This window comes from Mustela nivalis (genome assembly GCF_964662115.1).
Source record: "Mustela nivalis genome assembly, chromosome: 10".
Classification (NCBI taxonomy): Eukaryota; Metazoa; Chordata; class Mammalia; order Carnivora; family Mustelidae; genus Mustela; species Mustela nivalis.
This window is the reverse complement of record NC_139029.1, coordinates 24,256,494-24,282,494: the sequence shown is the minus strand read 5'-3', so window position 1 is coordinate 24,282,494 and position 26,001 is coordinate 24,256,494. Positions and strand designations below refer to the sequence as shown.

Sequence of the window (26,001 nt, the reverse complement as noted above, 5' to 3'; positions counted from 1 at the left end):
GTGGGTGCCCTGTTCATGTATCATCTCCCCCGTCTGTGAGCCTCAGGTGGCAATCCATGTGGCCATGAATTCCTCTTCGCCAGGGGGAGTGTCTCAGACATTCTTGTCAATGTCATATCTCTTTCCCCACAACCAGACCCCGTCCTTCAGCAAAGACCATGAGACCAGTGGCCCCCTCCTCCATTTAAAAAGTAGAGCCCATGCCATCGCAGGACCTCCTTCATCCTCCTGCATTGCCCCTAAAAGCTCAATGAGCCCTCATCTCCTCCCTCCTGCCATGCAGGAAGGAGCTCCCTGGTCTCTCAAGCTACCTTCCCAGTGTGCTCCCGTTTCCCTGCCCTACCTGCTCCACGGCCTTGGGCTTTCCTCCCCATCTGTTCTCCAGATCTTCAGTTAACATATACTCTGTGTATCTGTCTGTTTCCTCATTTTAAATATGGTTAAGTTTCTTCGATCTTAAAAACATTTTCAGCTGCTGTCTTTAAGACCATGTTCCTCATGAGTGGCCACCTAAGTTCTCTCTCTTCACTTCCAAGAAATGCCTCCTTTAAAAGTCATCTGCTCTTCCCATATCATCTTCCTCTTCTCCCACAGCATGTGGCCACATCATTGCACTCAGCTACTCCTGCCAGTCAGTATGAGCAGTGACCTCCTTCCACTAATCTGCTCGTCCACTCCACCTAAACTTCCCCATGGCATTCAAGGCTGGAGTTCTCCTCCTTGAAAGTCCTCAAGCATCTGTGACCCTGCACTGCCTGGGATTTTTCACCCAGCATTCTGCAGGTCCATCCCATGTTCCTAACTGTTCTGCCCACAACTGACCTCTCTCATTCTCCATGGGTGGCCGCATCCTTCTCATGGCTTCTTTTACCATCTGTGAGCTGAATCTCAAATTCTGTATTCCTACGCTAGGCTTTTAAGACCCATGTAGCCACTTTGCACTAGATGTGTCCACCTGGAGCTCAAACTCAGCATATCTTACCGGTGATCGTGCAGACCTGGTCCTCTTCCTGCATGCTTGTCTCGGTGAAAGTGCACCCAAGCACCCAGGCCAATCCGTCAGTAGATCTTGGCCTCTCCTTTATCCCAGACATGCTCACTTTACACCTCCCAAGTCTGTCTGCCTCTCCCCACCCCCTCTGACCTTGCCCAGTCTGGGATGTCATCAAAACATCTCCCAGATGACTGTGAGCCTCCCACCAGATGAAAGCTTCATGGGGCAGGCCTTGTGTCTGCTTTGTTCTGTATCCCTAGGGCCCAGCATGGTGGTGTTCACTTAGGAGACAGCCATGTGTTTTTTGAATGAATGAACAATCACCCCACCTCCAGAATTGCTGCCCCCAGACCATTCTCCAGACAACAGTCAGGGTAATCCTTTAAAATACATAATATGAAATGCTAAATCAAATGAAACCTTTTGTTGGCTCCCCAGTGCTTCCCATCCACAGTCCAGTCTCATTAGCAAATTGCACAATGCCTTTAGCCTTTTGCAACCTCATCTCCGACCACCTTGCAGAAAACCCCCATACTTGTACTCAGAGACAGGCAATGTGGTGCTGCAGTAAGACCCTGGGACCGTACAGCCCATGTCTTGATCTCAAGTCATTCAGATGACCTGGGACAGCTACATGATCTCTCTGCACCTCAGTTTCCTCACCTTGTAAATAGGACGAATAGTACCTTGCTCTTAACATTACTATAAGGATGAAATATTAAAATGCTCAGAATGGCTGCCAACAGGACATCAGCACCGTGTATTAGTCCTACAGCAAACTCAGTTACCATAACAATGAGTTAGTTGTGATCTCTGCTCTCCTTGCCCAACAAACAGTGTCACCTCTGACGCTTTGCATGGGCTCTTCCCTTCCCCTCCCTTCCCTCCTACTCCTTCCTTTCTTTGTTTTGTTTTTTTTTTTTAAACCCGGCTTTACTGAAATATAATTGGCATCAGTAAAAGTGCACAGAGTGATGATTTGGTACATGGATGTATTGGGAGAGGATTACCACAATCAGGTTAGTTAACGTGTCTGTCACCACCTCAGTGTGTGTGTGTGTGTGTGTGTGTGTGTGTGTGTGTGTGTGTTGAGAACTTTTAAGATCTACCCTCTTAGCAACTTTCAAAGATGCAATACGACACTGAACTAGAGTCACCATGCCATACATGACACTCCAAGACCTGTTCCTCTTATAACTGGAACTGTGTGCCTTTTGACGCCCTTCTTCAGTCTCTCCTAACTCACTCTGTTTTTATGAATTTGGTTTTTTAGCTTCCACATATAAGTGAGATCATTGAGTATTTGTCTTTCTCTGTCTTGACTTATCTCACTTAGCATCATGCCCTCAAGCAAGGTTCCTCCATGTTGTTACAAATATCAGGATTTTCTTCTTTTTTTTATGGCTGAATAATATTCCTGTGTGTGTGTGTGTGTGTGTGTGTGTGTGTGTGTGTACATTTTCTTTACCCATTCATTGATGGATAGTTAGATGTTCCCATGCCTTGGCTGTTGTAAATAATACTGCCGTGAATCCCACTTGTTCTTTTCACCTGCTGGCTCTTGCATAGCCTTTAGGCCTCGCGGTGTAGACATCACCTCCTCCAAGAAGCCTTCCCTGCTGCCAAGTCTGGGACTAGGCTGAGATGAGAGAGGCACATGCCTTAGGCATAGATTGTAAAGGAGTTGACGAAATGCTCAGTATTTCAGTTAAATAATTAAATGCAATATTTTTCTTAAACCAAGATTAGTGCAAATTATATATGATAAAAATATCAACATTTTAATTAACAAGAGGCTCAGAAGACCAGGACAAGTGTGAGACCGGAGAAGTGAGGCACACAAATGCTGGGTCAGATCTGGCCTTTAAATTCTAATATTGTTCTTCTTTGTAGGTTTGATTTATATGCATTAGTTTTGATTTTCTAAAAAATATTGCATTAAGATATTACTGGCTTGTTTGCTAAGTTTTTGTTAACCCCTAAAATTTTGTGTTGAAGTTTAATGTCTTATTGCGCACAGCCTCACCTTCCAAATTTGAGTTAGGTGCTCCTTCTGGGTGCCTACACACACACACACACACACACACACACACTCTCTCTCTCTCTCTCTCTCTCTCTCTCTCCCAGTCAGAGAATGCCTTGTTCTGCCAGCTCTCGGCAAAGATCTGGAGACCCTGGTTTTCAGGTAACAGGAATGGGACAATTCAGGAGCATATCCATGAAAGGCAGTGCATGGCGCTAGCCTGAGCAGCCCACAGAAACCCCACCAGCTGTGGTTAGGAAGTTTTTGCAACATCATCCCTGTTAGGATGACACACAGCAACTTCAGGGACTGTGCCTCCTGCTGGCTCATTATGGCGTCTACACCAAAGGCGGGGTCCCTTTGGCCTGACAAACCTAGGAAGATGTCCAGCAAACTTCCCTGATTACTCCAGCTGCCTCCCTTCCCAGTCACAAGACCCTACCATCCTCCCTTCACCATCTGCCACTAAATCCATTCCGCCCTGTCTTCCCCGCAGGAGGTCCTTTTCCCCAGGAACTGCTCCCCCTCCTCTTCTCCTTCCTCCCTTCCAGGTAGCCCTCTCCGGCCCCTCATTCCCCTTCATCTCTCACAGCACCAAGCACAGGGCTGCTGGAAGTGGAGGTGACTCCAGAGGAAACTTCAGGGACGTGGCCAGGATAGACTCCTTTCCTGAAGCCTCCAAGCCCTCATTGCCTCTCCCATGAGGTTGCCAGCCTGTCATGCCCCATGGCGTCTGGACCCGCGAGTTGTCTCCAGGAACCCACTCCATGTGTGACTCACACGGTTGAATCAAACGAACTTTAAAAGCATACTCAGTGAGCCACTTGTTTCATTTTACCTGCACCTTCTCAAATTGAATTTAAAAAAACCTTTGTGAAAGTGCTTCCATGTCAGAAAGCAGCGAATATTGATTCTCACTTAATCTCTGGTTTGGGAAATGGCAGGCAGCAAAGCCGCCTCATTTCATGCTTGTCTTTGCCACTCAGGAATGGACTGAGCCGAAGGTCTGTCTGGTCGTTCTGAATGCAGAGGCAAGTTCAGCAAGCTCACAACAGATTCCTTAGCTCCTGGGACAGGTATCTCACAGAGTATGGAGACCTTCCTCCACGGAGTGAAAATATCCAAGCCCCTTGAGGGCTTTGTGTGAACCCAGAGTCTTAGGGATATTACTGGCCGGAAGGCCCCTTGATCCTGGGATGGGGTTTTAAACAGGACACGGCAGGACTTCTCATAAAAGGTCTTACCTGTATCACTCTGGGCACTGAGTCGAGGCAGAGGGGCAGCAGAGCGTGTAACATGGACCTCCCGCTCTAAGAGAGGTAGGAAGTCACATTTTGTCTCTGTTTTCTCTTCTTCCTGTCTTCCAGAGATCGAGCAGGGCAGCTGTGGCGATCCCGGCATCCCTGCCTACGGCCGGAGGGAAGGCTCCCGGTTCCGCCACGGTGACACACTCAAGTTTGAGTGCCAGCCTGCCTTTGAGCTGGTGGGGCAGAAGGCAATCACGTGCCAAAAGAATAACCAGTGGTCGGCTAAGAAGCCAGGCTGTGTGTGTAAGTGAGTGGGGAGAAGGCCTTTTCGGGGTCTTCACCAAGAGGCAGGGGGCCCCGTTGTCTAGCTAATCCAGAGCCCCAACGTTGGGAACCTCACAGGCAACAGCTTGGCAACAGCTTCCCTTGTTTTCTTCTGTTCTTCCCAACCTTGCTGGTTGGGTCCTCGTTTCTGGCAGTAATGTAACTAGAAATGATTGCTTTTAACTTTGTGGCGGGGGGGAGGGAGGGCTTCTTCAATGATGTCTTGCCATCCATGGTGATCCTTGAGAGCAAGGTAGAGGCCACTAGGGCCTGGTGCATGAGACTCTGACCTGGACATTTGTTCCTTGTCCTTGTTGCCACCAGTGACACCATACATTCGAGCCAGGGTCAGGCCGGTTTGTAAGATCGTAGACTCTGGACCAGGCTCCAGGTGTGGTGGGAAACCACAGTCTTGCCAGGGTCTGAGGAGTTTCCTCAGATTGCTTCTTCTTGGACTGGAGTTAGGGAGGGATGGGGGATCAAGCTGTCTTCGGATTACTGATCCTCTGGAGTGCCCATCCAATGGCAATATCAAGGAGGCCTTTCTTTCTTCCTCTGGGATGGGATGACCATACTTCCTGACAAAAATAATACTTTAAGTTCTGGGCCCAGTGAGACTGGCAAGTGTGAGGGGCTTGTGTGCAGCAAAGGGAGGAGCCTACTTGATCTCTTGAGAAGTCAAGGTTCCAGCTTCTCTTCCCCCAAACATCGCCCACCTTCTCCATCTCTTTCCATCTACTTCTCTCAGGGCAGGGCAGAAGCCCAACCCTCTGATCACTTCTCCCACTGCAGTGGGCTTCTTGGAGTCTCCAGGTGCTACAAACTAGAATGACCCCCAGGGCAGTGGGGGAGGATAGTCTGGGGGTTACCAGGGAACATCAATGAGGACTAAGACTTCAGCATATGAGTTGGTGAGTTGGGTCATACCTTTTCAAAAATTGTTCTTAGATACACATCCAATCACGCTTAGATATACACCCTTGTTGCAAAAAAAATAAATAAAATTGCATGAAATCTACCCATTTCTGTGGCTGAATGTGGGTAGAATATCGTGCCCAACAGTGTTAGCCTTGTAGCACACTGGGAACCAAGGGGACTGGGGCCAGGAGAGGCAGGGGACATTGGCAAAGAGCAGCCCAGGGCAAGCAGGAACAAAGGCCTGAGGTGGTAGAAGGAACAGGGCTCTTTGCAAATTGGAGGCAGGACCTCAGAAGACAAAAGTATAGACTGTGGGAGTCTCAGGTATTATGGGGCTTTATCTTGGAAATCCATTAGGTAAAACAAGACAGGGAGAACTGGGAGAGGGTCCGGCCACTAGGGCAGAGAGCTGGTGGAAATGAAGTGGGTAGCAGAGCCAGCTGGCTTCTTAGGACAGGATAAAGTTGCCTGCCTCACAAGCTGAGAGATGGAGGCAGCAAAGTATTATCTGAGGGCTCTCTATGAGTCCTCCAAGAATTTCCTTGCCCTTTTGCCCCTGAGGAAGGGTTTTAGGAAATCCTTTTAGAACCTCCTATAAGAACAGAGGGCCATGAAGTGCTGCTCAGCAGGCTCTTCGTTTCCAGGATTGAGGCTGGCAGCCTCCAGTGAGCTGGAGACTGCTTACAAAGAGCTGAGAAGAAACAAAGACAGAGTTGTCCTGGCAAGTATGGAGCAGTGCTCTCGGTGGCTTAAAATAAGGAAGAGGAGCCGGAGGCTTATTGAGAACTGCAAAGCAGGCACTCTGGGGGGCCAGCACAGCATTTCATCTTCTGGATGATTCTGGGTTGTAGGGGGCTGGCATCCCCCAGGCACTCCCATTGCTCAGGATTTTTGTTTGTTTGTTTTGTTTTTTTGTGGGGTTTTTTTTTTGTTTTTTTCTTCTGGTCATTTGGGTATAACCAAACACAGCTTGAGTCTGAAGGAGGCCAGAGAGCCAGCTGGCCCCATGCTTTTGCATCACACAGCAAGGTCATCTTCCTACTCCATGAAGTCAAAGGTGTGCCAACTGTCAGCTCCCTACTGAGTACCCAGCCCCTGAGCTGATGCTTCCGTGGGTCCTGGGCTTTATCCTCAGGGACCTCACAGTCTAACTGGGGGTGAGAGATGGCATTCAGGTATGCTGGTACACAGAGATAACTTTGGATTCAAACTCTGAAGACTTGTTTTTCAGTCCTGGCTCAGCATCATGATGATGGCTGGGGCATCCTCTCACTGAATTTTGGTTTACTAATCATCCGGTAGGGTAGCACGCTATTCTGGCTCCCCAAACCTGAAGGCTCAATGATTATATTTATAGAACATGAACAGTCCTTACGGCATGAACAGCCCTCACTGCCCACAGCAAATGCTTGGAAACCATTTCCTAAAATGGGTCATTGACAGAGCAGGTCATATACTTTGCTTGAGGGATATGTTAAACTGGGGTTCTGACCCTGACCCCAGATCATACGTATCGATAGCGGGTGGTCACTAGGAAAGGGCCGACATCTATAAACATCCATAGAAACATAAAAGAATACAGTCTCTGTATTTTATAGAGATAAATGTACATACAAAAGCACCTCTAGCAAGAGTCAACGTAAACGCCCTAAATTTTCCCACACGTTAGTCACAATGAATATTAGTACAATATTTAGCAGACAAACTATTATTTCCTTCCTACGATTTAAAAGTAGATTGGAAAATTTTAATGGTTCAAATTTCTATGAACAATTGTCCAAAAGAAGTGCAAAGTGGCACATTGTTCTTCTCTCAAAACATTTTCTTCAAAACAGCTCTTTACTCGGAAATTGCCCTGCCGAGACTACACAAATACACTCTTTCCTTCATGTTCCCAAACATTTTCTGCAGCAAGCCGACTTCAGAATCATTGCATTGGCTTTTGAGCTGCCCTCACAGTAGTAAATGTTCAATAGATGCTCTTTTTTCATCGAGGTTTTAAAGAAGAGGATGTTTCTCACAGTGAAAAGCATTTTGAAAGAAAAAATAGAGCCAGATCCTTGCCTTTCACTGTCTTCTTCCTTAGTTAATTCACATCTCCAGAGACCGCTGCTCAAAATCAGTTGGAAGTAGTACTCCTTTCCATCCATCCAACAATATTTACCGAGTGTATACCCTGTACTAAGCACCATGTATTGGATTCAGAGCTATTCAATCTCTGCCTGGGAAATGTGCTCAACCTGGTCTCCTGGTAGGCATGCTCTAGCCAGGCTGTGCGTTTTCTTCCCTTTCCCAGCTCTGCCCATTTCATCCCATTCCTTGCCAAAGAAGAGAGGGCCCTTCCCATGCTACTATGTCCAGTTAGTCTCCACCGCAAGAGCTACAAGAGGAGGGAAGGGACAAACAACTCTGATGGAGATGTGCAGATACTTGATGCTTTGTTGACAGGCTCAGGGAACGCTTCACACTTCATAAGAAAGCCAGGAAACCAATTATCAGTCCATTAGCAGCCACTTTCCAAAGAAGTTTCAAAACAGGCTCCACCAGAGATATGCCAAGACTTCACAAGCTCAGGCTTTCTTCACCATTTTGTAAACCATTGGGAGAAGGTGTGAACCCTAATTGCTCAGCTCCTAATGTATACGGCATAGGTGTGAAATGTGAAGGCAGGGCCCCCTAGGATGGTTACAGTGTAAGTTGGGAATCAGCAGCCAAACCTTGAGAGACCAGGGAGGGAGAAGTGGGTCCCTGGGTGTCCCAAGAAAATGTCACAGAGAATAGAGGGCTTAAGCTGGGCCTTGAAGAGTTTTCAGGTAAAGGAGGGTGTTCTGGGTAGGAATGTTGCAGGAAATGATCCTCTCCTACTACCCTCCTGTATTTTACCTCTGAGTTCCCCTGAAATCCCCGCACCCTGTCCTTCACTGGACACACACACATGCGCGTGCGAGCACACACACCTACACACACACACACACACACACACACACATACACATATCTGCAAAGGAGTGCATGGAGTCATAGGGTCATCCAGATTCTCAAGCTCAGCACTATTGACATTTTGGACCAGATAATTCTTTTGGTGGAGGAGCGACAGTCCTGTGCGTTGTTTGAGCCACATTCCTGTCCTGTATCCACTAGAAGCCAGTGGCACACACACCCCTCTTGCTGCCAGTGTGATGACCAAAATGTCTCCCTATTGGACATTGCCAAAGACATCCCCAGAGAGAAAAACCACCTGAGATTGTGACCCACCAATCAAGGGTACTGTAGACTTCCCAATCCTAAGGATGAGGAAATCTGTGTTTTTGCGTTAAGTGAGGCTCTGCTTAAAGTCTGTAGGATTGTAGCAGTGAGAAAGCTTGGGGTAAAGGAGGATGCGATATTTATTCAACATTTTATATAATTTGGGAAGATAATGAATCTTTCCTACAACTTTATGGCATATTTTCTTCTCTCATTTTACCAATGAAAACAAAGTTCAAGGAGACGAGGGAACTAACTCAGAGGTTATAAAACCCCTAAGGATTGGGCTGGAATTTGAAGTGTTCATTGACAGAGCAGGTTCCTACTCCAAACCCTGTACTCTCTCCACTGTGCTAGATTTCCAGAATCCAAGGGTTCATCTGCAGCAGGAGGAACAAGGGAGCCTTAGGACAAAAATGCTAGCTCAGAGTATGGGCATGCTGTTGGCTGAGTTCCCCTCATGAAGTATCAGAGATTGACAAGCATTAAACAAAGTCATGAAAGCTGGACCCATGATCTTTGTTGGAACTGTATGAATGCTCTACACCAATGTGCAATATATCAGCACCCAAGCATTTCCCTAATCTTTATTTTTTCTCATTTCTTCTACCCACCCATTTATCCGTCCATCTTTGATTTATTGAGCATCTACTGTATACAATCTCAGCTACATAAGAGGGTACGGCTATTCTTGTTCCTTGTCAAATCATAACCTAACCTGAAGGGCCTCTGAGGATGATCTTGCTCATCTGGGGATGGGGTTGAAGGGGAAATCTCTTAGTGCCTAACCTTATATAATGTGCTAGAACTCTTTCAGGAAGTATCTGGAGCTCAAAGGTCAAAATTCAGCACAGGCTCTTAGTATATTCTAGTGTTTAAAGGGTTTAAATCTAAAGGTTTAAACAAATAAAATACTCTTAATTTCACTTCTTTAACCCAAAACCAATTCCAATCTTGGCTCTTCTTTTTTTACTCTTACCCCTATGCACACATATTTCGTGTGGTTTTAATCAAAGCGAACATATCAACTCACGTTCTGTGTTTCAAAGTTCACATTGTATTGTGTATCTTACCATGTTGCTATGTGCCTTTAATACTTCCCATTCTTAGTATCTATGGAATGTTCTGTTTATTGGATGGAGTCATGACTTAGTCAAACTGTCATGTTCATTTGTTTTACATAAGGCTGTAATGAACATCCTCATGGACGTGGCTTTTTTTCTTTCTTCTCTTGAACTGTAATTCTTTGGGCTAGGTTTCCAGGAGTGAGGTCATCAGGCCAGAGTATAAACATTGTTATGACTCTCAGTTTACACTCTTATATTGCTCCCCAAAAATGTTGTGCCAGTTCATAATGCCAATACAGAAACTATATGATTAAGAAGATGATTCATATACAATGCGGTCTTCCCATGCAGAAACATGGTGTATCTCTCTTTCATGTTCCTCTACGTTCACTTTTCTAAATGTAACAACTTTGTGGTTTTCTTCCAATAGATTATATAACATATTGCTTGTACCCATTATCTGCATTGCCAAACCCCAAGTATTTGCATCCCCTTTTATGAAATTGCTAACTTCGTAAGTATAAGTTGAATACATCCCCACCAGCACACCCTTGTCGACTTCTGTAAGGTGTCACGTGTTGTGATGAGGGCTGTAACTCCAGAGATGGGTTGGACACAGCCTTTGACCCCAAATTTCTCACTCTGATGTAGAGAGAGACGTAATTATGTAACTTAAAGGGTGCTCTTATGGTTCAAAATTTAGTTTTCAACTAGAAAACATTGGTGACACGGGCGCATTTAGGATCCATCCCATGAAAAGTCATTCTTTTATTTAACAAATATTTGCTGAATGCCTGCGATGGGGCAGATACTATGGTGGATGCTGAACAGGGGATCAACAGCCCCCCCTTCTCATGAAGCATAGAAAAGTCATCACTATGGGAACAGTGGGGCCTGAAAGGAGTACAAAGTCGTGCTCCTTTTGGAATGGGGACATCCAAAGAATAGCACTGGGTCCTGAGAGAAGCCGTGGGGTTTGAGCCTCTGCAACAGGGGGGTATTCAGTGGATTCATTGGTACATACACACCTGTGCACACAGGCACACATCACCCATCTGTGTCCTTGGTTCACAGCAGTTCCTACAGGGTTTGGCTACTGCCAGTGTATGTGAGTGGAAGAAGGGAGGTGGAGGGGTCCATGGGAGCAGGTACTGGAGAGAGACTACTGGGTACCCCTAGACTGGAGACGCATCCCTGGCAGGCCAAGGGGTACGAAAGTGATGTCGGGATTTCCAACACAGCATTCGAGACAGAGACTCCAGTCCTGACTTTTCACTAGCCAGCCAAGGTCCAGTCCTGTTATTTGTTATTTGTGATCCTCATGGGACAACTGCCTGCGCTGAAGTGTGGCTTCAGGAGTATTGTGTGGTATTTTCCTTTACAACTTGAAAGCACTCTTTCTCCATTGTGGTGAGAAACTCTTCATGATATGTGGTGTATATATTTTCCCAGTCTCTTCATCCCCCCTACTTTTTTTTATTATTTTGCATCGTACACTTGTTTAATGTAGACAAACCTTCAATATTTGTGATTTCTTTTCAATGCTGACAGAGTTATCATTCTGTCACAGATCTGAGAAGCAGTTTGTTCTATTTTTGGTTATTTGTGGGTAATTTGATTTTTAAAAAAATATATAATTTGTTAATCCATCTGGAGTTTATTTAGATGAATGTAGAATGTATGGTCCAAACTATTAAGCAGTTTTCCAACACAATGTATTAAGCAATTCATTTCCCTTCTGATTTGAGGGAAATGAATTGTTTTATCACATACTGAATCCTCACATGCGGTTAAGTCTATTTCTTGAGACACCACTTTGTTCTGCTGCTCTATTTCTATCTTAGCACCGGCATTGAATAATTTTAATTGTTGTTTTATAATATGTTCTAATATCTGGCAGAGCTGGAAACTACTCCTTCCTCCCTTAATTATTTTCTCTTTCAGAAATGTTCATTGTTATTCTCATCTGTTTGTTGTTCAAGATTAATTTTAGAATCATTTTGTCAGAGTAAAAAAAAAAATCCTATTGGGATTTTGTATGTGCGCTCCTATTAAACCGTAAATTAACTTGAGGAAAATAGGCATTTTTATAATACACAGGCTTCCCGTCCAGAAACATGGCATGTCACTCTTTTTGTTCATCTACTTTCATTTTTCTAAATATAACAGCTTTGTGGTTTTCTTCATATAGGTCACATACATTGCTTGCTACCTTTATTTTTAAATAGGCAGGTGCTTTTTTCACTCCCCTCCTACCTCGACCCCAATGCCCCATGCACAGGTGAAGCCTGTCCCTTTTTGCCTCTTCTGTATAGCTGAGCCCTGACTTTCCCTGTAAATATATACTCTCAGGTTTTCCAGGACAAGAACAATTTCAAACATCCTTTCCTTTGGCCCAGAAAATATGATTGTAATAGCTAGACTCTTTGGAAATTGCCTTTTTCAAATATTTGGAGCCAGAATTGGGATCAGGTTTGAAAGCATCAGCCTCAGTGTGAGACATAATATTCCTGGGCGCTGCTTGTGTTCTGAGGCCAGGGGCTGTAACAAGGGCTGTATGAGCATCCTCTGCTGATGTCATGTTCTGCTTAGTTCTCTAGGCTTCCTTAAAGGCCTCACTAGACCACAGGTGGCCCCAGGAGAGGGGCAGGGAACCTGGGGATTGCTTTGGTCCAGATGTGTATTTCAGGCCAATTCCTAGAAGTTGAAAAACAGCGTGAGGGATTCTGGGGCCCCCTTCGTTACCAAGTCCTCAAGAACACAAACACTGAAGACCTAGTGCTATGCAGAGGTTTGGCGGTGATGGGGGAGAGGGTGGTAGCTGTTCTGTGTAAGGACCTCTGGTAATCCAGAGGAGTCTTCCTTGGACAACATCCTGGTGGTGGTGGGAGGTGGGGAGGATCTATGTCTGCCCCTGCACTGGGGAAGGGACACTGCAGTCAGGGTGGGGAAGCATTCTAGAACCACAGGGTCAGGCTGGGGAGGGTAAGCCAGGGCTGGGAGAACTGACCCTGGACAAAGGCGTGGCTCATAAAGGTGGCTGCCAACATTTCCTATCAGGACATCTTGGGAAGTAGAGTCATCACTTGTCTATCAGACCAGTGTGGGTCATACATCAATTGTTACCTTAAACTGCTAAACAGATAGATGTTAGTGGAAGAAGGCAGCTTCTGGGCTGAATCAAGCCCTCACTGAGAAGGCAGCCTACCCCTGCAGGGTAGCCCTGTCCCCAGCCAGAGGCTATGGTACTAAAAAGGGCCTTCCTTATAGAAGGGATTAGAGAAGAAAATAACAACCAGAACAGAAGTCCAGTCCCTGGGCAGGGGCACACATTGGAACAGGAGTGACAGAGGAGAGTCCTGAAACTCCTGGGTGTATGGACATGCTGGATTCCTCACGAACCACCAGATGCCAACTCTGGAGCCATGCTCAGACCTCACTCCATCAGTTTGAGGGCATGGGCCTTCCCATGACTGTGAGGCATGTCTGAGCCTGGGCCCAGGATCTGGCTCTAAGGACTAAGCCCATGGAATGAAGGTTGTCAACTGATCTGAGCAAGGTCTGATCGAGCAAAGATTAAGGGATGTTCTTTGGAGGAGGCTGACAGCATGTTCAAAGAAGTAGAGTCAACACTCCCTAAAAGGCCAGTGGGGGCCATAAACATCACTTATTATCACTTTGTTTTTAAATAGGCAGATATTTTATGGGGAAATGACATGTCCTCCATGGCCCTGCCCACACTCAAATGGGCCCAAGTGTGGCTAATCATTAGAGTTACTCAAAGGGTTTTTAAAATACAGAATCTTCATCCCCAGAAATTCTGATTCAGCAGGTCTGGGATGGATCGCAGACACTGTGGTTCTAAAACCTTCCTAGGAGATCTAGATGCTAGGTCAGCTCTGTAGGCCACTAATATGGAACTCCCACTGTGTGTATCAGTTGTTTGCAGGGAAGTTTTACATCCTTGCTGAGGGGTTTGGTCCCAACAAGACAGCAGCCTCTTTGGGCATGAGGCTATGACATATGCGTCCATATGTTGTTGTTTTGAGTCTCACCAACCTAAGATTTCCATAACCCATGATGCCATTCATCATGATAGCAGTAACCTCCTGTCATCCAAGAAATACTGACCTCCACGTTGATATGCCCTAGGGTTGCAAGGTCCAGTCCTCTGAACATTACTACTTGGTGCTGTTGTTGCCTGCCTCTCATTTCGTTTGAACACAGCAAAATGTGAATTGGGAGAAGCTACTGCACGCTGAGCGTTGTGTTCCGCACTAGGAGAGGAATGGGGATGATTCTAGCATGGCTCTTGCCCTCTAAGTGCTCATACTCTAGTGAATGTGATGAGCACTACTTGTGTTATAAAGCAGTCTTCGAATTATTACAATAATAGAGGTGGCCACAAGCATAACAAATATCATGGAGGACATGGGGAGTTGGAGAGGAGAAGGGAGTTGGGGGAAATTGGAAGGGGAGGTGAACCATGAGAGACTATGGACTCTGAAAAACAATCTGAGGGGAATGAAGTGGTGGGGGGGTGGGAGGTTGGGGTACCAGGTGGTGGGTATTATAGAGGGCACAGATTGCATGGAGCACTGGGTGTGGTGCAAAAATAATGAATACTGTTATGCTGAAAATAAATAAATTTAATTAAAAAAATAATAATAATAGAGGTGGCCACAAAGTGTCCCCAGAATATAAAGGAAAAAGAATTTATCCCAACCAAAAGATTCTCAGAAGACTTCTTGGAGGACCATAGCACAGGCAAAATTTCAGCCCAACTCAGGAATCTGTCCAGAACCAAACTGCAAACACAGCTGAGTATAGGGCCCAGTCCAAATGCTATGGTCCTACAACTAGGAGTCTTAGTCCAAGGTATCTTGGGACCGTAGCTACCTGGGTGAAACAAGGCTGGGAAAACTGACCAAGCCTTAGGGGTCTAATCCTGGACTGCGACCTCTGCTTGTAAGTGGGGATGGCATCTATCTGCCATTCTCACTTCGGTTTTCATCTGTGGGATTGTGGCTAATAGGTTCTTTTCTCTGTAAGATTTCCAGAGTTATGTGTGTCCTAAGTGTGTTCTCACCGCAGACCATGCTTTCTCCACTGTGCTCTGCCATGTTTGACTAAGAGAACTATGGAGGAAACAGTTTCACCAACTGTGTCACTCCAACAAGGAGGGTCTGTTTTCATAGCTGCTGGCTCAAGACTTGGGGCTTGAAGCTCTCTCTACTTGTATCCCTCCTCCATTCTGTGACCCTTTGGCCAAGTTTGTCATCTAACTTGGTCATAATTACATTGCCATTGGCCCTGGGTGTCACTGGGCTCTGTGGTTAGTGGGGAAGTTACCACTCACGTATTCTGGAGCTTGGCTTTCTAGGAGAGTCTTGGACTACCCCTCTTGGATTTATAGGTCTTCCTCCAGTCATTTTGTACAAAAGCAGTATTCTAATGACCCCAGGGAAGGCGGGACAAGAACAGGGCTGCTGCCATAAGCTGATTAACTCCCATCTTGCCCTTGGAGTTAGGAAGACTCTCCCATAGTCCTAAAGGCAGCTCTCTCAGGTCAGCTGTAAAGTCCCCTGGATCCTTGTGGATTCCTATGGAGGGAAATTCAAACATACTTCCTTATGATCATGGAAAACAGCCACCAGGTGTTTCAGTCTTCAGTGGGTGATAGTCTGAGGTATGACTGGGCTTTGAGTGGCTAGGACCATGGCTGGTTCCAGACTCTGTGTGAAGACACTTTATTGAACAGCCTTAGAAATTATGGTAAGGCTCTCTGAAAGGACTCAGGTGAAGAGGACAGGTGCTGCACGCCCCAAAGTACAATCCCAGGAGCACCTCTGAGCCATTGAAGATATATTCTACCTATTTCTTGAATTCCCCTTCCCCATTAGGGAAGACTTAGGCTCTTGGGCTGTGTCACTCCAACACAATTTTTTTTCCACAGTTAATACCTGTATTTGACCACCAGGATAATAACCTGCAGGAGTTGATCCCTTAGTTGACTGAGATCTGCTCCTGTGGCAAAGAAAGAATCCTATGAGTATCACTCAGGGATCCCAGGGTCTGGGCATGGGCAGCTGAGGAACCTCACAACAATGAGATGCACGTTTCCTTAGCCCTCAAGGAAGACTGGGTCACTGAGGCACCCACTCTTCATCTCTCATGGCATAGCTCATCAGAGTCCCAGACAAAACTCAAGACTGACAGCATGTATACTACTTAGGTATAGATCTCTTCAGCACCAGGTGCCCCCTTGTAGCTGATAGACTATGTCTCCCTTTATAAGTTGGTCTTCCCATAGAAGGTAACACCAAGCATAGAAGGTAGTGACCAAGCTCTCAACCATTCCTGCAAATGACTTCTGTCAGGATCTTCTGGATTTGGAGTTACCCTCTCACTCACCCATTGAGGAAAAGAGGGACTAAGGACCAAAGAGCAAACCTTGGTCTGGAGTCTTGCTTAGTTGAGCAATGGGCTATGCTAGGGGAGGAGTGGGGAGATGCCTCTCCTGCCACCTCAGTGGGCTGGCTGAGACTCAGAGATAGGCTAACCAGGAGCATGTGTGGAGAAACAACCATCAGCAGCAGAGGGGGAAAATGCCTTATTTCAAATTCAAGAAAAATTGATTTTATACCTTCTACATGCCCAGGTAGTACACTCAGCACCTTGAGAAGCATCATCAAAATGAATCTTCACACAGAGTTGTGATTTAGAAGTTATTAGTCCCATTTTTTTATGCATGTGGAAATAAAGTCAGTGAAGAAGTAGCCTCCCATCCCCCCCACCAAAAGGCATATAACTAGTAAGAGAGAGAAATCAGGCAAACCCAAATTTTTAAGGATTCGCATTTCTTCCAGTTTGGGGATACTGGCTTGGCTTGGCTATGTCTATTTTTCAAAGAATTTATGGTCTGTTTTCAAGGTAAAAGATGAGCCCCAAGAGTATAAACTCAGCCTCTTCCCATGAGTGCAGAGCAGGGACTCTGCCAGGCTTTGTTCCATAAGAGCTGGTGACAGGAGTCCTCAGCCAACAGCTAAAGAGCACATCAGACCCCAGATCAGAGCCTGGCTTTGAATAGGGTCTAAAGGTTAGTGTAAGCACCAGGAATGGTTTGGGCAGGCATTATTCCAGAGGTGGGGCAAGAAGCAATCATGGCTGCAGGCGGGTCATTGTAAAAGCTGAACAGGAGTGGCACTGCCTGTTTAGGCTAAGAACTTAGCCAGCCTCTCAAGAGGTACAGGGAACGGGTTCTGGTTGTGGGAGGCAAGAACTTAGCACTTATCAGAACCACAGTTTAAGAGCTTCAGTTTAAGATTCCAGCTCCCGAAGGGGACTGGATTGTGAATGGGGAGCTTGAGGCAGAAGCTACCCCCTCAAGCGAGAGAATGTCCTTGTATAAGGGAAATAAAAGGACCATGAGTGGGGTGACTATACATTTAGATTTGTTTGGGAGACTATTCCAGTTTGTATCTTGTGTCCTAAAGTAATTATTAGTATTCTCAAAAGTGTCCCAATTTGGTCAATGTATTATGTGGCTACCCTAACCATGACCCAAGAGACTTTATGCCAAGAAAGGTTTTGATCCTCAGTTGAATATTTTGGATGCTGAGGGAATTCTCTGAGCCAAAGGCCTATGAACCACTATGTGACTGACCCCTTCCTACCTCTACATTCATCCCATACTACTTGCCTCCTCGCTTACTCTGTCCAGACTCACTGGGCCTCTTTCAGATCTTCAGAGTCTCTAAACTCCTTCCTACCCCGGTGCCCTCGCACTTTGCAGTTTACCATGTTGGAATGTTCATTGGGTGTCTGGGTCCTTCTAATCACCTGTTAGCTGCCACCTCCCCAGAGAAGCTTTCTCTAACCTCCTTATTCAAAAGGTAGTCCTTCACTTTCTGAGTTCTTCACATCCCTCTTTATAGTGTATTAGTCGACATTTGCTCTGTTATCAACAGTCCAAAAATCTCAGTGGACTGTAAGAACAGACATTTATTTCTCATTCATATCCCATGAGGGCTGTGGGTCAGTTACAGCTCTGTGGGGCTTGGCTAGGTTCTACATAGCCTCTCATTCTGCCATCCAGGCTGAAGGACCAGTCCATACATAGAACATTCTGTTCTTGTGGCAGAAGGTAGAAAGTCAAGCAGATAGGGCAAAGCCATCGCAGACACTGAGTGAGTTGAACCTGGTGTACAGACTCTGTGACTGCAACCAGGAAGAATAAATGAATGGTGGGAGGCACCCACACCACTCAAGAGATATGATGTCTAACAGAGCTTTCCAGGTAGACAGGAAGAGAGAACTTTCTAGAAAGGAAAAAAGACCTGGGCAAGACATGGAGTTAGCCTTGCACATTTGTAGGGCTGTGAGTCATCTAATACAGCTGGGATGTAGGATGGGGGGGGGGGGTGGGAGGGTCTTATCTTAGGTCTTTGAGGGTCTTTTGTGCCCTTTTGAGGAGTTTGGGTTTTATCCTCTGTGCAGTAGGGAGTATTTAAAGAGGTCCAGGAAAGGATGTAACATCATGAGAATTTGTGATTTATGAAAATCACTCTGGAGCCACTACAGAGGATGGATTCAGAGGGAGTGAGCTTTGAAGCCAGGAAACCAGGTAGACTATTGCAGCAGGAAGAGGGCCTTAACTTAATAGGGCCATGATGGGGATGTGACAAGTACAAGAGATATTGAAGAGATAGAATCAACTGAAGTTAGTTACTGATTGGATATGGGAATGAGGGAGGAGTTGATATATTTTGCTTAGGTAACTGGGTATTGTCATTCATGGAGATAAGGAATGAGGGAGGCTTAGAAAAATAGATAAAGAATTCAATTTTGGACATGCATTTGAGATCCCAGTGGGGTCCTCAGTAGAGATGTACGTCAGACGGTTCCCTCCCCAGTCTGCCACGTGCAGGAGGACCCCAGCGAATGGAATTTACTTGGGAAGCAGTGGCATAAAGCAGGAGTGGCTGGATGGTGGTAAGAAAAAAGCCAATCACTGAGTGATGACCAGGCTGAAACATTGGCTGACACCAGGGAACATTCCAGACCCTAGAATCCAGAAGAACCAGTTTTGGGAAAGAAGACTTCAGAGTTCAGTATTGAACATATTTAGTTTAATCTGCTGTGACATAATCCAAACTCCTTCTCATGGTCTGAAAGTCCTTTGCCATCCTCTTCATGTCATCTCCCGTTCCTTGTCACTTTAGGGTTCACCTTGCTTCTGCCACAGAGCTCCCCCTTCTGTCCCTCACATGTACCAAGCTCATTCCCCCCATCTGCAGTGGCCTTCCCTTCGATGTCTGGCTCCTTGCTCACACAGGCCATCTCTCACCTCCTCATTGGAAGTAGGTCACTCCCACTACATTCACTTTTTCCCTTCGCCCAGGCTTACGTTCTGTTACAGTATCAACCTCACGAGAGCTGAGGGCTTGCTTCTCTGCCTTGTTGGTTGCCAACCCATATCCCTCATACCCGGAGCATTGTTTGGCACATGGCCGGTACTCCAGGGATCCTTGGGCAAGGTGGAGACATTGCCAAGACCACAGAATATACAGCTCTGGGGCTCAGAAGGGTTATCTTTCCAGGGGGCATACATTGAGGGGCCCTAGAGAGGATGTGAGCTAGGGGTAGACGACCCTGAAATCGATCCCTTCATGTTCCACAGTGTGAATGTCAGGTAGAGGAGGAAAGCTTGTGGATGACTGTGAAGGGACGCCAGAGCCAGAGGTGGGAAAAGTGAGTAGATGTGATGGAGGACAGAATGGACATGGTTCAGGAATTAGGGGGAGATCAGCTCTGTTGAAGGCCCTGCCTGTCTAATTCAGGACACCAGCGTCCCAATCTTGCTCGCCTGGGACCAAACAAAAAAACAAACAAACAAACAACAAAAAAAAAGGAACAGAAAACCATGAGCACAATTATTCATGGATGGAATTAAATCCAGTATGAATTTAAGAGGACATACCATGTGCACCAGAAACATGTGACCAGCATCGCCCACTGATCCTAATGCTCCCTTTGGAATGTGGGAGTTTCTGCAAGACATCCTCAAAGAGAACAACACCTTAACCTCATCTCCTTTAGGATAAGGGTGAGCCATGCAAGGGTGTAGTTTCACCCCTCCAGCATGTGACTTTGAGAACCTCTCACCACTTCCACAGCCCCAGTGAAGTTCAATGAGAACTTTCGCCAGGCTCCAGTGCCAGAGATGATGTTAAGATAACTCTGATGAACACGAACACACTGAGCTTCTGAGCAAGCCAAAGACATTCAAGAGTGGGTTTGTGAAGCCTCTGCTTCCAGCTCAGCTAAAGCATTCATCAGCAGAGCTGCCTTAGTTCACCAGTCCAGAGATCCACAATGAAGCAAGAACAACCTGATTGGGCTTCTCCTGCTTGGCTGAGCACTGCTAGAGAAAATCGCCCAACCAGGCCAGTGGTTGCTGCTGCAGATTCCCTGGGTGCCCGGCTCGCTGGAGCCTGCAGCAGCATCAGCCCATCCATCTGTGCTTCTCAAGGCAGCCTGTTGTTCTCTTCTCCATGGAAGCTGTCCCCTCATTGCTCCCCTCAAACCCATGAGCGGCCCCTGCCTGCACCTGGCACTGGAGAGTGACCTTGCCTCCCACATGGCAGGCAGACAACCATGTTCAAATTGCAAATATCAAAGACACCCAGCCTATAGATGAGACTCCTTCCCATCCTTCTCTGCTTTAAAGCGGAGATGTTCACTTTTCTCTCCCATCAAAAAGCAGTCCCCCCTGTAGATTGTACATCCCCTTTAGGCTTTAAATCAGGGATATGCGAACACCTTCGAGCTCAGTAAGAAATACAACGCTGTATACACACTTGCACTAAGTGAAGCAGACGATTTACAAACAGTACTTACCTTCACTACTTACAGTGTGCTCAGATAATTTCCATTCTCTTCCTTTTTTCCTTTTCTCTCTCTTTTTTTTTTTCTCTTAGCATCCAACAACTCAGTACCCACCACATCACTTTCACAACCAGTAATTAATGGACTGTTTCAAAAATCTTGCTATAGTCTCCCTCACCTCCCACTTTCTTAGGAATCTTTTGCCTTATGTGGAATCTGTCCTTGTTCTGTCTCTCCAGCCTCTCCCCATCTGCCGAGTGCTGCCCGTCACCATTTAAATGTCCCTTGGTCTCTCTTAACTTAGAAGTAAAGCTCTTCCTTCACACCCTGCACCACTCTGCCCGTTCTCTAATGCTCCTTTTTATACCCAGACTTCCTTGACAGGATGTCCTCCCTGCTGCATCCATTCCTCGGCTCCCGCTCCCTTTTTACCTGCCCTTTCTGACCTTTGTGTCCCCCACACCCAGAGACTGCTCTCACCAAAGTTGCCAACGACCTCTTGTCATTAAAACCCAAAGGGTGGCTTTCTGTCCTCCTCAGATGCTCCGCTATGTTTCAGAACAGAGTGTCCCTCCTTCTAGAAACCACTCTCCTGTTTTTCCTCCTCCCTCAGATGCTTGGTCTCCATCTGCCTTGCCAGCTTTTCTCCATTCTCTTGCAAAGTTCCATGCTGTCTGTTTTTCCTTTGCCAACTTGAGAGCTCTGTCACTTGACGTTTCTGTTTTCCAATAATATTGTACGTTTCCTGCATCTCTGTTGACCAGCTTTATTCTTCTGTTAGTGGCCTCTTAATTTCCTTGGCCCATATTTCTATTTTGAGTGTTACCTTTTTATTGAATTGTTGTTCCATATATGGTAAGCATAGTAAATTTATTTAGAATATATATACTAAATATTAAATATATAGCAAATATTTAACTGTAGTAACCTGCAAATATTTCTCTCTCCCTTTGCTCCTCAGTATTGAGGTTTTGTTTATGGTGACTTTTTAAAATCCAAAAGTTTCTTATTTCTGTAGTTAAAAAATACCATTTCCCATATGATTTCCTGCTTTGGTGTAATGCTGAGAAAGTCCTTCTCCATCTCTGAGATTATATGAATAGTGCTTTTTTTTTTTTTTCCCCAAGTAGTTCTGTGGTGCCTTGAGTGAGATATGAATCTAATTTTTCCACAACTGGTTAGCCATTTGTCCCAGCATCCTTTATTGATCCATCCACTTCTGCCCTGCCAATGTGAAAAGCCCACATTTTCATATACTAAATTTTTAGATGTCCATGTCTGTTTCTGAAATTTTATTTTTTGGCCCCATTTCTCTCTCATTTGGAGCTAATACAATGCAGATTTTACTATTACAGCTTTAGAATATGTTTCAATATCTGAGTGGGTAAGGCCTCCTTACTGGGAAAAAGTAGGTGTCATAGCTAAGAGCTCGGATTCTGGAACCCATATGGCTGGGTTCATATCCCAGCCCATCACCCCTTGCATTATGCCTAGGGACAGGTTACTTGACTACCTGGACTCAACTTCTGCACCTATAAAATGTGGACAATAGTATACGCTTCAGAAGGTTGTTGTAAGAGATTGCTGATGGGCATCCCATATGTATTACTCTCATCTCTTTTAGGAGACACTGGCTCTTTTCGCCTTCATGCAACAGATGGATCTTACAATTGTTTCAAGTTTCAGAAAAAAAAATATTTGTGTGGGTTGTGCCTGAAATTATGTTCAATGTATACAATGATTTGAGGACAATTGTCATTTTAATAATATGAATTGTCATCCAGAAAAATAATGCGTCTCTCATTTTTATATTTTCTTTTCTGCCTATCAGTAAAGTTTTGTTGTTTTCATTGTATAAGCTGTGTTTGTTCATTGTTGTAGGGCTGAATTTGATTTGCTAACACTTTGCATATGGGATTTCTTTTTACACTGTGGGTATGTTGGTGTGTGAGTAGGTGGGTGTGAGTATGTATATCATATATACTGTTTTATGGAGTATTTGTATCAAAATTAATTTAAACAGCATGGCTATTATGGTGTGTTTAAAATTTTAAAGCTCTAGCCACAAAACCACCTACTCCTTAAGTACATTCCAGTTTTCTTGAATTTTTCTCTTCACACAAGTTTGGTAATTCAGAATTTCCTAGGAAATTCTGTTTTGTCAAGATTTCAAATTTATTATTATATTATACATACTATTCTCTAATAATTAACATATCTCCTTAATTTTACTATCCTTTCTTTATGTATATGTGGCTTCTCTCTTTTTATTTCATGAGAAGTTTCTTATTTATGGGTCTTTCCCATTATTTTTTTCTATTTTTATCTTCACTAAGTTTATTCTCCCTTCTCTCCTTCATCTTGTTCAGTTATTCTCTCTGTAACTTTTGTGTTTCAACATTCATTTCACTTATTTCTCAACAATTTAATAATGAATAAGGCTATGAATTTTCTGTGAAATATAGCTTTGACCTGATATCTTCCTCATTATTATAACTAGTCTGTATTGACAGGTTTCATTTCCTTTTTTAACTCAAGAACTTATTTAAGAAAGTGTTCTATGAATTTTCAAGTGATTTAGGGATTTTCCTGTATTCTTTTAGTATTGATTTCTAGTTCATTTGCACAGTGAACAGAGAGTATGACCCCACTGTTTTTGCTTTGTGGAGAGGTTTTTGGAGATTTCCTTGTAGCCTAAGATAAAGTCCATTTCTGTAATATTCCATGGGTGTTTGAGGCCACATAGTTTCATATAACACATACACACATACACTCATAGTATTTTATAGATCCTCTTAATCTTTACTTACTTCTCTTTTTTAAATTTAATTTCTTTTCAGTGTAACAGAATTCATTGTTTATGCACCACCATGCAATCCATGCCCTCCATAATACCCACCACCAGGCTCCCCCAACCTCCCACTCCCCACCCCTTCAAAACTCTCCGATTATTTTTCAGAGTCCATAGTCTCTCATGGTTCATCTCCCCCTCCAATTTCCCCCAACTCCCTTCTCCTTTCCATCTCCCCATGTCATCCATGTTATTTCTTATGCTTCACAAATAAGTGAAACCATATGATAATTGACTCTCTCTGCTTGACTTATTTCACTCAGCATCATCTCTTCCAGTCCCATCCATGTTGTTACAAAGGTTGGGTATTCATCCTTTTTGATGGAGGCATAATACTCCATGGTGTATATGGACCAATCTTCCTTATCCATTTGTCCATTGAAGGGCATCTTGGTTCTTTCCACACTTTGGCGACCATGGCCATTGCTGCTATGAAAATTGGGGTACAGATGGCCCTTCTTTTCACTACATCTGTATCTTTGGGGTAAATATCCAGTAGTGCAATTGCAGGGTCATTGGGAAATTCTATTTTTAATTTCTTAAGGAATCTCCACACTGTTCTCCAAAGTGGCTGCACCAACTTGCATTCCCACCAACAGTGTAAGAGGGTTCCCCATTCTCCACATCCTCTCTAACACACGTTGTTTCCTATTTTGCTAATTTTGGTCATTCTAACTGGTGTAAGGTGGTATCTCAATGTGGTTTTAATTTGAATCTCCCTGATGGTTCGTGATGATGAACATTTTTTCATGTGTCTGATAGCCATTTGTATGTCTTCATTGCTTCTGATTTCAGATTAGTATATTTTTCTCCAACTCTTGTACTTTTCTTTTATTTTCAGCATAACAGTATTCATTATTTTTGCACCACACCCAGTGCTCCATGCAATCTATGCCCTCTCTAATACCCACCACCTGGTTCCCCCAACATCCCACCCTCCACCACTTCAAACCCCTCAGATTGTTTTTCAGAGTCCATAGTCTCTCATGGTTCACCTCCCCTTCCAATTTCCCCCAACTCCCTTCTCCTCTCTAACTCTCCATGTCCTCCAACTTTTGTACTTTTTTTTCCATTTATTTATTTTCAGCATAGCAGTATCATTATTTTTTCACCACACCCAGTGCTCCATGCAATCTGTGCCCTCTATAATACCCACCACCTGGTACCCGATCTCCCACCCCCCCACCACTTCAAACCCCTCAGATTGTTTTTCAGAGTCGATAGTCTCTCATGATTCACCTCCACTTCGTACTTTTTTAAAAATTTATTTTTTATTTATTTTCAGCATAACAATATTCATTATTTTTGCACCACACCCAGTGCTCCATGCAATCCGTGCCCTCTATAATACCCACCATCTGGTACCCCAGCCTCCCACCCCCTGCCCCTTTAAAACCCTCAGATTGTTTTTCAGAGTCCATAGTCAACTCTTGTACTTTTTAAAAATAGTTTATTTGATCTGTGTCGATGCTTTGGGCCATAAAGTATCATAAACATCATATCTTCATTTTGTAACCTATGCATCATCCATTATTTAAATATCATCTTTGGATTTTGGTTTTCTTTGTCAGGACCCCCTTCCCATAATTGAATTATCATTTTGAAAGCAGTGAAGCCATCAAGGACAATGCCAAAAGAGAAGATAGTAAGAGAGGGTTTTCCAACAAGCCCCTTGTGTTTCCTACTCAAGACTGTATCAAATAATGATCTGATATTACACACAGTAATTATGCACACACCTGTTAATGAGTTTCCCACCTTTGTCAGTTTTCAAAAGTCTGAGCAATGGCAGAGCCCTCTGATTTAAAGGTTTATCCAAGGTTGATATCTGTAAGTATAACTACTTCCAGAGGGGCTAGGCACTTTCTATCCCTCTTTTAACCTGGATGATGGATAATGATGAGATCCAATCACAGCATTTGATGTTTTCCTCTGTTTGGACACTGAGAAGCAAACTCTGCTCTCCAGCAGAAACATTACCAAAGTACCAAGCAAACATAATTTTCCAGGGTGAGAAAGATCAGACCTCTGTAAGACAATGCATATTCCCTTCCCCTGCAACAAGTGTAAGTCGTCTCTTAGGGTGCTAGCCTGATCTCTGTAGGACCACACTCTTGTTCTAGGAGTGTCGGTTTATGAGCTTCCTCTCTTTCCAAGTGCAAGAAGAAATGTCTGTTGGTAGTGTCTGTAAGACCCTTGACCAAAAACAAGGATTGTCCAAGAGCCTGGTGTGACATTGTAACATCCAAGGTTCTGATACTAATATTAAAACCCCCTTTTTGGGTGGTTTGCATTTGCTTCCACCAGTCCTTCGGAAACCTTGATTGCACATTTAGGATCACCTGGAGAAGCTTTTAGAACCTGTGGATGCTCTGGACCCACTCCACCATATACATAGGAGTCTCTGGAGCCTTGGCATTGGTGAACTTTAATTTTAATACT

The 26,001-nt window shown here is 44.7% G+C and overlaps 1 protein-coding gene across 4 annotated transcripts in view; it reads left to right on the top strand.

The window, feature by feature from the left end:
* The window catches only part of CSMD2 (CUB and Sushi multiple domains 2), a 607,752-nt gene that overhangs the window by 355,733 nt on the left and 226,018 nt on the right, over nucleotides 1-26,001 (top strand). For 3 of the 4 annotated variants that reach the window (XM_082686556.1, XM_082686555.1, XM_082686558.1), the window contains exon 13: nucleotides 4,385-4,567. The exons of the other annotated variant lie outside the window; for it this stretch is intronic. In XM_082686556.1, the coding sequence (XP_082542682.1) occupies nucleotides 4,385-4,567 (183 nt within the window). The remainder of the gene's footprint in view (nucleotides 1-4,384; nucleotides 4,568-26,001) is intronic. 4 annotated transcript variants of the gene reach the window in all.